General features: G+C 42.1%; 1 protein-coding gene across 11 annotated transcripts in view; it reads right to left on the bottom strand.

Annotated features, from left to right (window-relative positions):
- Positions 1-5,650: 5,650 nt before the first annotated feature.
- THRB (thyroid hormone receptor beta) overlaps positions 5,651-13,670 on the bottom strand; it is a 157,005-nt gene continuing 148,985 nt past the window's right edge. For all 11 annotated transcript variants that reach the window (XM_032108105.1, XM_032108059.1, XM_032108039.1 and 8 more), the window contains 2 exons: positions 12,485-12,743; positions 5,651-11,029 (listed from right to left, as the gene is read on the bottom strand). In XM_032108105.1, the coding sequence (XP_031963996.1) occupies positions 10,788-11,029; positions 12,485-12,743 (501 nt within the window). In that variant the 3' untranslated portion in view covers positions 5,651-10,787. The remainder of the gene's footprint in view (positions 11,030-12,484; positions 12,744-13,670) is intronic.

The following is a 13,670-nucleotide window of genomic DNA, read 5'->3' as shown; positions in this document are numbered from 1 at the left end:
GGTTAGAGTTGTCATCTGTTGGTTACCCCATTTGCACTTAAAAATCATTAAAATACTGATGCTCCAGTGCAGAAGCAGTAGGAAACATTTCTGTATTAGACAAGGCATTTTACCCAGAGATTTATACAGAGAAGGGAAATGGAGGGGTGTTTTTCAACATCTATTTTCAAGAAGTGGAATTTCAAAAGCAGCTTCAAGTCTTGGGTCTTATTATTAGTCATCATTTAGTTTGCATTATGCAAAAATTATTCCATCCAGTGGGCCTGAAGTGACAGAGTAAAAAAATAAAGGGAAAACTTGGTACAGACTAGTCAGCACCCATTTCAGGAACATCATGGATGCTTAGATGGAAGGCAACAGATTTCTTAATACAATGATACTAGGTCAGCTTCTAAAATAAGTGCCAAATGAATTAAAGCTCAGAATATGTGCTTATGTTCAGTGCTAGACTACTCCAAATCTGGTCCAAGAATAATGCAGTCCTGAGCTATCTCACAGCTTGCAAAAGCAAAGAACAGCAAGGTTTTCATAACTGACCCTTAACTCACACAACAGCAAAAATCTGCACCCTCTCACAAAGGATACAAGCTTTTGCAGTACTTTTAGAGTGATGGTATTTCCAGTCTGTGGAGAGCACTGGCAGCCACCCAGTACAACCCTCCTTCTCACAAGCCCTTGGCACCTGACTTCTGATCCAAGGGCAGCAGCTACTATGGCACACTGGAAAAGAAAATGCCCAGGAGTCAGTGTGTGCATATGGGTGACATGTAGGAATGGAGGTCAAATGGACAGTGCAGAAAAGTATTCCCTCTTCTTGATCAACCTCTATGCTTAAAATACATTTTGAATAGGAAGAGAACAACATCTGCAGCAGAGACAAATGTCAACAGCTGAGACGACCTCCCTTGACTTTGAAGAAGTCAAACATCTTGGCTCTGAGGAAGGCAAACATCTCCTAAGTCTCTAATGAAGCCCATTACTTCCTTGATGAAAAGGGAAATATTACTGGTGTCAGTCTCCTGGAGCTGTGGATGGATAAAAGTGCAGCATCACAGGTTATAAAATTATTTTGAAACTTCGCTTATTAGTCCAGCCTCTTCTCCTGGCCTAGACACCTATCTTGTCTTGAAATCTCCTGGTTAAAATCCTTATAAACATCTTATTTTCCACCATAAAAAAGAAATGGATATTGTGAGGTTTATTTTGAAGTTGAAATACTATCATCATTCCCAGCTCAGGAAAAAACATGTATGGGAATAATGGAGTGTAGGTGCATTCAACTGTCTGAAGCCAAGGCTAGAGGCAAATCAGATCAGATCAGCACAGCTAGAGATGTGATAAGCTATAATTAACATTAGGTGATTGCCTAGTTGCACTACTGATTTCATTAACAGAACTTGAAATAAAAATGAAATTAAGAAGAATCCCACACCTCACACCCCCAGTGGTCTCTGTGTGTCCTTTCTGCCCTGGGTTCAGATCAGCAGCCAAGCCCTGGTGCCGGAGCTGGAGCACAGCTCCAACAGCTCCAGGCTCACAGGGCTGTGTGCCTGTCAGCTGCTCAAGGCACGAGGTGATTTCCCCATGGATATTCCCAGCCCGGTGTGTTCCCTTGCCCTCAGCACAGGGCAGCCCAGGACTTGAAGCCACCCTTGGCTACAAAAAGCTAACTATCAGCCCCAGAACACCTTTGATTTAAAGGGCAATCAGCATCTCTTTTTCAAAATAGGGTTTTAGGGATATAGCTTGGAAATGGCTTGGCCCAGTTTGGTTTTCTAGCCCTGTGGTGAGCGCAAAATTGTGCATGAGTACAGGGTCTGCAGGCAGCTCAACCCTCCCTCTCTCTGGACAGAACAGCTTCCTTCCCCCACAATCTCTCATTTCTCCCTTGGGCCTTGGCAGAAATAGTCACAGCTTAGAAACTCTGGTGACAGGATACATCTGAGGAGAACAAACAAGTGAATGCTAGGATTTTAGAACCAACAAGTGCCCGTTTTAATACTACAGAGTTCTGACGAAGAATACTCTGCTTCCCAGCTTTGCAACAGGCTTGAGAGGCCGCAGACCCGTCCCTGTTGTCACCACCCATTTCCTCCAGGCAGACCTTTGTGACCATCACTCCATCTCTGTAGTTCTTGACCTGGCCAGTAGATGTCTGTTCTGGTGCCCTTCATCCGATCTCTGGGGTCAGCAGGACTTCCAAGGGAGGCTTATGCCTGTGGGGTACATTCCTTCTCCACACATGCTGCTCTGGAATGCTAGATGGATGTCAGGACCTGCCTTCACAGGCCATTAGTGGCAGCTCTGGAAGAGGTGTCTGTTCTCCCTGGAAGAGAACAGTGTCTAGGACTGAGGTGATCAGCCCAGGATAGAAAAAGCAGGCACTGATTGAATGGATAAGTGCCTTGTTCACTGCCCAGGCAGTCACAAAGATGGGCTTCATCTCCAAGGGACCCAGCTGAGCTAGCACAGAGCGTGCTCAGCTGTTCCAGGGGAGTCTCAGGGCTAGAGCCAGGATTGTGGGCACAGAGAGCAAGGAGCTCACTTTGGCAAGAGGGAGAGGTCAGCAGCTTTGGCATGTGCTCTGGCATTCAGGAGAAAAACCTACCCTGCTTGCCCCACCACTTTTTTTGAAGTCTCTGAAGAATTTCCCACCACAGTCAGACAGCAGCCAGGCAAAGCCACCACACTTGTTCCCTTGGCTGAGGGAGCACTGTGGGAGGGCAAGAAGACATCCAGGTTGTCCAACCTGGCCATGGAGGCTTAAAGGCAGTGGCAGCTGACATCTGTCAGATCCCTCTGAGCCTTTGAGGCCTTCTTCTGGATTTCCTGCCCAGAAGTAAAGGAACTCCTGGCAACACAAGCATGTTGTGTTAGATGTTTCCAACCCCTGTCTGACTCAGTCCTCTGGGAAGGTCATGGTCATGCATCTTGCAGGTTCTCTGCTCCTCACGTTCATGGATTCTGACCCACTTCAACAAGATGTGCTGGTTTTAAAGTGTCAGTTATGTTTCTGTGTCTCAGTTGCAAAACACTTCCTTGTGCCTTTTGTGAAAGCAACTGACAATATCTGTGACCTCTCCTACACTTCCTTGGAGCAAGGAACAGCTTCACCAAACCACAGTCTGGGTCTCACCTTTTGCCATTATTTACAGCTCCAGCTTCAAGGGGCACAAGATTTGCCTGCCTTCCTTCCTTCCTTCCTTCCTTCCTTCCTTCCTTCCTTCCTTCCTTCCTGTTGAGATTTTACCTGGAACATGTTTTCAGCACTGAGACATGCCCCAGCTTTCATTTCCATTTTAAAGATAACATGAGACAGTGAAGCTTTCTGCCTCTATGGTGATCTCAGCAAAGACAACTTCTTCCTCTTTTGTTCCTACCTCTGAGCAGGGCTATACCAAAGACCTTGCTGCTACATATAACACATCTTTTTCCCCTTTCAATACAGCTTTTGTTTGGATTTTGCAAAACTTTTTATTTCTTGTAACTAGAGCATTTCTGTTCAGAGAAACACTGCTTGAAGCTTCCCCCATACCCACTCAGACAGCCTCTTGCAAATTCAAATTCCAATGAAATTCAGAAAATGACTCATTCTGGGTTTTGCTTTTGATTTGCTGATGTCCTTCTCTACTTCTTTACATTGCGTTTTCCAAATCCACTACGGATTGTCTTGTTTTCCCTGTATGTTCCACCCTGGTTCTGCACAGCAGGGCACTGAGCTTGGACCACTTTTCCAAGTTTGTAATTTTTCAAGGCACCACAAGGTCAGGATGACATAGGACCCATTTTATTTCTCCCTTTGGCACCTCTGACTCAGCGATCCCACAAACCTTTCAGTATTCCCTGAGCTTAGAAGTTTCAAAGCTCTCCCAAATTACACAAAGGGACTTCCGCAGGTTTTTTTAAATTTTTCTAAGGGACTTCAGACATCTCATTTTGTGTAGCAAGGCAGCTTGTGGCAGTACCTGCAGGGTCAGTGCTTCCACCAGGAATAGGCATGAGAGGAGAGAAAGATGCTCTGTGATTCAGTCTGGAAAGGAATCTTCTCTACCAGGTAAACAGTAAAGGAGGGCTCCAATATGATAAACAGAACGCAGAGACTTTTGTACATACCCTTTACTTATTCCAAAGGTGATGTGTCTGCAGTCACTTCTAATATGCGAATTTTCATTTTGAAACTACTGATGCTAAGGGGACTACCACACAGCACATGTGACCATAAGACACATATTTGTTTATTGTTAGAACCCCAAGTTCACAGAGAAAATCCTTCAGACATGGCTCAGTTTTCAAGGACAGAAAACCCTCATGCACTGTCACCAAGAGGACAAACAAACTGCACCTGTGGTTGCCAACAGGCTCAAGGTGCAAGAGGCAGCCCACAACAGGTCAAGAACACACTCCTGCTGTAGTGCCAGAGCTCCAGGGGAAGAGCTGACCATCTCTTATGTCCTTCTCTGTAGTGATAAATAGACCCTGAAGCAAATTCACGTGGCTCTCAGAATCCAGAGACATCACACTACTTTTTGAAAAATACAGATTTTGCCACTACATATGATAGCTGAAAATGTTATACCCAGAGCACCGGCATCTGTGGGACCAGAACTATTTCTTCACATCGAGTAAACAAGATTTTACACACCAGATTAATTCTTCACTCCAGAGCTGGTCCCGGGGGGCCAAAGCAACCCACGTTGCTGCTTGCTCGGTGCAAACCCAGCAGAGGCTTTGGCAAGGCTTCCCCATGCCGGTGCCTGAACTGGAACACTTGAAGGGATTCCATTTAGGGCAGAGCAGGGATTTCAAGCTTTCCCTCTGGCTCCTCACATACAGCTCCTGCCTTTGAAGGCAGCCCCTCTTCCCACAGGCCTCAGTGGCAACAAACCCTCCAGGTGCTGGCACAGCCCTCCCCAGGAACACTAAGCCTGGAGTCAGGAATGTGCTCCCAGGGGTGCCAGACAGAGGGAGCTCAGGGAGCTCAGCATCCCTCTGAAGGCTCCCAGCACCTCATGTGGAAGGGGACCAGGAGCAGGAGCTGGCAACCAGCCAGGAAATGCCTGTGGAAATCACCGTGAAACAGCAGCCCAAAATAGGTTTCCCATCTGGAACAGGCCAAGAAATTACTTTGGATCCAGGCAATAGGTCTGGCTTTTCTTCCTGATGGGAATGAAAGGACTGGAAGAGAAATAAGAACTGCAAAGGAATATAAGACTAGAGAAAATATCTGAATGAGAAGATCTCCAGTAGGTAGGAGACCAAGGTATGGAAAGTATGGAAAGATGAGAAGCTTATTGCTCCTGTCACACCATCCCTGTTTAGACTGGGAGTGGAGAAGGAAAGAAAGGGCGTTCCCTTAAAAAATGTAATTGAGTGAGACATAAATCAAGAGTCAGTTCACTGGAGTAAATTAAAGTTGGCTGCTGTGAAGAGTGAGGAAGTGAAAACCTTTGGTTGGCTGCCCAAGGGAAGGGAGGAGAGGAGATAAGATATGAGGTAGGTGATGAAAGGGATGCAGAAACACAGAAATGTGAACAGGTTAGAGCTGATAAAACATTGTGCTCTAGGCCCTACTTTTCCCATTCCATTGGCTTGGAAGTGTGAGACAGAGCTGACAAAAGAGCCTGCAACAAAGAGACAGAGACACCGGGACCACTTTTCAGTTATAAGCTTTTTCTTTTTTAGAATTCAAGCTTACACAGTTATCTATGCCCACTATATTCATAATTACATTTTAATATCTGCATACAAAAGCTATGTAAAAATTATTTTCTTCCCCAAATATACAAATTTTCTCTTTAGATAGTTCAAAACATTTGTGATCACAGATTTTTTTTTTAATATATTTTAGGCTGAAAAAATATTACCAATCTAGCATAACTCTTAACACTGTTTGCAAAAAAATACATCATCCAAGGTACTTTGTTTTTTACTGTATGGTGTAATGTTTGTCTTACCCTCAGGGCATGAAACTGATATAAAAAAATAAACCAAAGAAGCAAAACCCACAAACCTCATAGACAAAGTAGTAAGTCCTCCCAACCAAATTCATAAAAACAAACAACCCAAACCACCCTCCTCTTTAAAAAAATTACAAATGACTAATTTGATGTATTTATGAGCAAACTGAAACTGTAGAGTGCTAAGGAAGTAGGAAAAGAGAAAAAGAAATTACAGTATGTCAGCTAGTTCATGCCCTGATACTATCTTTACCAACATTAAATGTGTAATTAAATAAAGTGTCTTTTAATGTTTTACATTGTGCTCAGTAATTTACATAAATTTAATCCACACCTGGGTGCTGATGTAGATTTACATTTGATTGTCTTGTGCATAAACAAGGTTAGCTTTTAAAGAAGGTAAACTGTGCAATGGACAGTCACAAACAACTTATTACCTGCACAATATTGCTTTTTGAAGGCGACATCAGTCAATGTGGATACACACAAATAATGCATACTCTTTGCATTTGCTAACATCTATACTAAAACTTTGTGATAAGGCCAAACCTTTTTTTTTGTTTTGTTTTTAATTTTAAAGCAAAAATATACCATAATAAAAAAAAAACCAAAAAACCAAAAACGTGCTCACACCGTTTTGAGTCTTAAAGTGGAAAATAAATCTCTATCACACTAGAATAAAATTCTCTCTATAAAATTTAAATACAGATCACTTCATTACTATATCAAAAGGAAACGTCTGGCAATCATTTCCAGATGATCACAATAACAAGACACATTAAGAGGTTCTGTTGCCTCTTCCTTTTGTGAAAAGATAAATGTTGAACACTTTCAATTGCTCTCACAGTGAGAGGAAAACGTTCCTTGGTTGTGGATTTTGATTCTGTTAATGAAAAAGGTTTAGCCTTAGGAATGCTGGCTACATCTCAAAACCATAAGACTGATTTTTAAAATTTATGATTCATGCAGCAAGAAGTCAATATGACACATACAGATTAGAGTTCCATAGCATAAAAATACATCACTAGCAATGACATGCTCTGCTTGTGATTAACAGCTCTCTCTTGGCAGATTTCTGATATAAATGGTCTTTCTGGACAGTTTTTTCCTCTTTCTGATACCTGCCTCTGAAGAAGCAAGCAGTCTGCTCAAGGATGATTTTGGACCTGGGAGGTCTAACTCTAACGTCTACATTTTGGCAGAATGTAAACAAAAATCATGATCACGCACTATATATATCATAAATATCACAACTTAACTGAGATTACACATAAAATGAGTATCTAAATGCACATGTTACTCAGGGCAATAGCATGAACGGTGACAATCAGGTTTGACAGAAAAAACCTTCTGTGTAAGACCCACGTGTAGAACCACAAAGCAAATATGAGAGCCATGTGGCACCAGCAGAAACAAGACTCTGGACTGCACTGGAAAGCATAAGTTTGTTATTTCACTCAGAAGGCCAGGTACTACAAAGGGTGCTGACTGTGGCACTGGTGTCTGCCACTGAGGTGGTCAGTCCAGGGGCTCAATCCCACAATGGCTTGAGACCACTGATATTTAGAAGTATGCCTTTGCAGAACTAAGCTCAGCTAGTTTTGCTGTCATGATCACATAAACCAGCAGTCTCATTGAGGAAGTAAAGGAAGTCACATGAAGTAAGATTGGTAGGAGATCAGAGGCCATTAGATGTCAATACATCAAATCTGTCAAACTAAGAGCTTGGCCTTAGTTTTCAGTTAGGGAATCCTACTAACTCAGTCTGTTAATTAGTGTCAGACTCCAACTAAACCTAAAAAGCTAGAAAAGCATGTTGGTGTATGTCCTTTTTGCTTAGAGCACTGCCAGAACTGCCCAAGTTGGCTGCCTGATTTTAGGCACTTCAGTCCATCTGCAATCATCTAAGGAAGGAGGCCTGATTTTCTGAACCCTGACTAAGCACAGCTCCAAAATGCATCAGCATTTTGGAACTAGAAGAGATGTGATGTTTCCTCTCCTGTGTCCCATCAGCAGCACAGTCAAAAGCTCAGATCCATGGCAGAACAGAGCTTCAGAAGACATGCACATTTCTCTTTTCTTTGCAAGCCACTGTGGGCATTGGTGCTGATGCCTAAGCTTTTTATATATTTGTCATATATTTGTAGCTTTGTAGATTTCTAATACATGGCTGTAGCTCCCAATACTTTTCCTACCCCTCTTTCCGTACATTTTAGAACAATAAGCTAACCTTCTAACACATATTATGCTACACTCACGAAATATTATTTAGTCTTGCCTCTTTAGCCAAGGATGTCTTATTGTTATTTTCTGTCACCATGTATCCTAGACATAATAAATAGGGGGCTAGAAACTTGGTGAGGGGGGGACAGGCTCCAAATAGGGCAGTACCAAAAGGGGGGATTACTTAACTAACTGCTCTTCTAATTGGATACTATTGTTAAATATGCTAATTTGTTAAACTTATAAAATTGTAGAAGTCCTGCATCACATACGCATTTTGCCATATTTGCACCTGGAGGCCTCCAATTCTGCTTTTATATTCCCTGCTATATTAATATTGTCTCAAAAATGTGTTGTTTTGTTTCTAGATTGTGAAGGCATCACCGCAAGTAAGGGATCTACTGCTTTTCTGAGTCCCCTATTGTATGCTGTAAGTCCTCTATCAAGTCACCCCAAACCACCTATCCAAAGAGCTACTTTCTGACTCTTTGTCTCCAAGACAGTGCTCTACAAGGAATTTGGATAGAGATGTTGTTTAGACACACGCTTCAAGATGGAGCAAACATAGCCAACAAGAGAGGTTCTACAGCAAATATTTAAGAATGAATCTCCAATGGTGTGTCTTCACTGCTACCTGCAAAAAAACTCCGAAACACCCCAACATGGTTCATGTTCTGACAAAAAAACCCCTAAAGGACAACTTTAGTGCTCATAGCTCATCACAGGTGCATATGGTATCAAAGAACAGGGAGAACGAGATTCCACATCCCTAAAAACATGCCCAATAGCACTCCAAATATTTTATCAATGATGCAGGGAAAGAAGGGTAGGAAGAATTAAACACATATACCATGTTCAATTTATAAGTTTTCCTGAGTATCCTGTTTTTATGAGCAGATAAGCACATAACATATGGGTTCAGATATTGGCCATGAGCTCTTAAAGTCAATACATCCACTCCAACAATGCCCACAACTTGCCAGGCAAATGGGTCAATACATAGCAGAGAAAGAAACTGGTACAAATCAATGCACAACATGAAAGAATGTGGGGTATAAGGCAGTGCAAAAAACATGAACTAAGTCTCTGGTTCCCAGGAAGAACAGAAAGATGCTTTCGATGTGTCATACAAATCCAGAAGATGGTTTAATGTCAAGTTTATAAAACCCAGAGACAACATCTCTGAATGGAGATGGATGACAGAGAGGAACCTCTGCCTACCATGTCCTCATCACTGGCCTCCAAACATTCCAGGACTGTGAGTACTGGCTTGCAGACTTTGGCAGCAGGACATTTTTGTCATTGCTCAGTTTGGTTCCTGCTAGTGCAGTTAGTGGAAATAAATTAAAAGAATCAAGAGAACATCTAGTCAAATGAAACACATACAGACACCAGGGAGGGAGAACCCAGCTGATCCACACACACACACACACACACACACACACGAGAGAGTCAGAGAAGGAGAGAGAAAAGGTAAAAATATGGAAATAGGTTTAAGACATCTGCTGAAGATTTGTAATTATATATATATAAAATTATATATATATGTGCATATAAACTTTATATATATATATATAAAACCAAAGGATTACTGCTGAGCAACACTATTTGTATTACTGGGATAAAGCTGTACAGTCTTGAGTGTTGTTAATAACACAGTTGGTTTCTGTCCCATCTGAAGGTCACCCCGTATGTTTCATTCTCTTTGTCCTCATTCTGTGAGCCTTCATATCCCTGAATAACTCTGAGACACTGCCTGCTATCCTGACAGAGAGCCTTCTCCCTCAAAGTGACGGATTTTTTACACACTTCAGAAAGAGCAGACCCCTCCACTCTCAGGAAAAGCACCTCAGAGGATCAAATTTCCCTCCTCACTCTAACAAACATTCCAGTGAAGTTATCTGGAGTCCAAATTGAATAACTGAAGGTCTTAATATCTTATACACATGGAAAAAAAAAGACTCAGTCCTTTCTAACACTCTGTATTATTTTAAGTACTTGTTTTATGGGGCACAGTTAAACTGCATCTGCTGGAACAAACCTCAGAGAATGATGGGATCATGATGATGATAAAGATCCTAGATCATAGTAGTAATTGTTACGATAGAAACAATCATGAAGACCAGAAATTTCATATTATAAATTGGTCAGTTGTACCCAGCAAAAGGAGGTAATACAAGACAGAACTGTCAGGGTCAAATTAACAGTAGCTGTTTTACCTTGAAGGCCAATTTATTTTTCTGCCACTTCCATCTCTCTCCCCTATTTTCCAGGCTATGATGGGTGTGAGCTGGTGACCACGCAAATGCTGGTGAATGAGATTGGTCTGTTCATATTTTCACTGTTAAGCTGTCAAAGCACTCACATCAAAGGACTGAAGAACAAATTGCAATAGTCACAAGTACCCGCATTATAGGGATGTTTTCATCCATGTGTATACAACTGCCCCCCAGCAACCCCAAAAGAAAACCCAAACAAAACCCCAGCCCCGTCTCAAGAAACAGAAGACCACGAAAGAAGAAGAACAAACAGGTGAGAAGAGCTGGGCACTGGGATGAAATGACAGCCAGTAGTGCGACGGGGGTGTGGAGAACCACTTCAGTCTCTCTAATCCTCAAACACTTCCAGGAACAATGGAGGGAACAGTTCTGTGGGGCACTCCACCTTCATGTGCAGGAAGCGGCTGGCATGGCAGGCTCCAATCATTCGCAGGTCTGTCACTTTCATCAGCAGTTTTGGCCAAAAGTGTGCAACATGGTGTTTTCTGTAATTAATGTAGTGTTCGAATGCCAGGAGGAAACCCTCTTGACACTTTTCTATTCTCTCGACGCAAACAAGGCCTGGGCGATCTGTAGATACAAAGCAGCAGAATTATCATTCTTACTTATTTGCTTTAAGAAATTCCTGATCATAAATCAGGAAAAATAGGATGATTCTGATGCTAGGAAAGAAAGGAGAGAGACCATGGACATTTGTGGCTCTGCCACAAACTTCTTTCACTCAGGACAACTCACTTGTCAGTACTATCCCTGTTAAAACAAGAAGATAATCCTTCCTTTCTTCATCTTTTGCTTGCTTTGCTCAGTTAGAGTGTAGCTGTTTGGGGAGTGTTTCCTTACAGTGACTAGAGCAACAGATCCCTGATTTCAGCTAAGGCTTCTATCTACATTTTTCTGTAAAACAACTAATAAAGAAACAAAAAAATTCCTTGTCAGATATCTAAATTATAGTTCCTTTCTATCTGTTTTTTCTACAATCTGACCAATAGTTTGATCGTGCTTTGATCCCAGGTGAGATGTTATGGAGCACCAAGGAACAACAAAGGCCAAAAATCCGGCTGTCTCAACTGGCAGCCAGATGGGGACTGGGAAAACTCCTTTCACAAGTCAATTCTCAGGAGACACTTCTGGGAAAGCAGGTCCTTTGAACTGCTTTCTGAAAGCCCTGCTCCTGATTCACTGTGCAGGCACCTAAAAAGAAATCAAAATATTTTGATGGGGATGATGAAGTGCTGTGTTGTGATTAATGTGGAAACCTTTCTATCTCAGATGCAGTTAATGCTTGTAAATCACTGATTGTGTATTGTTATTCAGTGCCCGATCTTCAAAGCCATCTTATAACAAAATCTTGCCAAATCTGCCACTGCCCAAGAATGGAATTTCCTCTTTGGGCTGGCACAATCACTGGAAGCATATTTGAACACATACTCAAATTGAGAAGGTTAGAAATTCTTTGGAAACCATATGAAGTTGTCTGTGCTGGTTTTGTGTTATGGACAGTTGCAAGTGGTCCCAGTGTAGGGAAACAGCACAGCTCATAGATGCCCATCAGGAAGCAGTGGTGCTGTTAATTAGGAAAAGAAGAAGGCAAGTCAAACCAAACATATGAGACTTGCAGAGATCTGTAGGAACCGCCTGGTGCATGACGTGACTCAGGGGAAGAGGGAACTTATCATAAGGACCTGTGTTGCTAAATTATCCATTTTTCCTATAAGGCAAACTGGCTCAGAATCAGAACTGATTTCTTCTTGATGATCATCCCAGGCTCAACCACAAGTACCAAATTGAGGAAGGTGTGTTACCAAAACCACTTTTGAGTCCATCTCTTTGAACACTCTGAATTTTTTTCCCATTGCTCACCAAAAAAAGTCTAAGCTGCACTGGGGTTTTGAGAGAAAATTTCTCCCACATTACTCTAGTCAGCACTACAAGATCTAACATATCTTATTTCTTTTACGAAGAAGCTTGTGACAAAGACCAAAGAGTTTAAAAATGATTGGGATCCCAATATATTTCTGTTCTTACCTGATGACATGAGCAGAACAGCCTGAAGAAGGGCAACCTCGGTGTCATCCAGGTTAAATGAAGAAAGAGACATGCCCAGGTCAAAAATGGCATCAGACACTACGCCAAGACCCCCGTTTTTTAGCTGGCCCCTTGTAACCGCCATCTCCCCATTTAGTGTTAAAGTCTCACTCTCGGGATCATAGCGAACTGCTGCTCGGAGGGACATGATCTCCATACAGCAGCCTTTCAGAAGGATGATCTGGTCTTCACATGGCAGCTGCAGAAATTATAAATGGCAAAGAAAAAAATCATGTTTGTCAAACTGTGTGTCTTTTACAACTACAATAAATCCAGGAGCATGAAGCGGTGGTTCACAGCCCAGGACGCTGCCCCGCAGGGTGCAGCTCCCCTCCAAGCACGCTGCTCACTGACTGCACTGCACAAACCCCCCGGATCTGTGTTCCTGTCTTCAGGAACTGCCAGCAGGTTAACATTCCCTGGTTAGCATCCCCACACACCCTTAGGAAATCTAGCAATGACACAGCTGTTGGCTCCCTCAGCTTACAACTTATCACAGCAGAATAAACTATAATTGGGGCTGGTACAGACCTCAGCCATCCCAGTTAAATTCACTACCAGCCATACTTATTTCTTACCTGACCAGAGGAAAAGAAAGACATTTGAGAGGGTCTGTAAGAGTGGACTGTATTTTAAATAAAAGGAATTAAATAAATGTTTATATCTAGAGGATATACCTCAATTGGTGGAGCAGTAATTCTCACCGCCCATTTTAACAACAGGAAATTTATGAATCCATAATAAATTAATCTACTTAATTATTTAATTAATCTTACTTAATCTAGTAAAGCTGTTCTCCCTGAGCTCGCTACATTATTGCTGGACAGGCAGAAAATCTATGGTATAGCTACAGCTTTTATGCTGGTGTATAAGCTGTGATCTTCAGGGCACGTGTCTTTTCCACGACATTAACAAAAGCAAGCTGTCCAAATTGTTAGATGTAGGTTCTGTATTTACAGAGTACAACCAGGATGCTGACACATGAGCAGAACATTCTATAAGGCATGCCTTTATGTTTTCATAGGTAATTCAATGATAACAAAACCCACTAAGACAGTTTTGAGATTGTTCACATACGTGAACATCAAGGGTCCCACATATAAAAGAGAAACACACTTCTACTTGG

The sequence above is a fragment of the Corvus moneduloides genome, chromosome 1 (genome assembly GCF_009650955.1).
Source record: "Corvus moneduloides isolate bCorMon1 chromosome 1, bCorMon1.pri, whole genome shotgun sequence".
Taxonomy (NCBI): Eukaryota; Metazoa; Chordata; class Aves; order Passeriformes; family Corvidae; genus Corvus; species Corvus moneduloides.
This window is presented reverse-complemented; position numbering and strand designations above follow the sequence as displayed.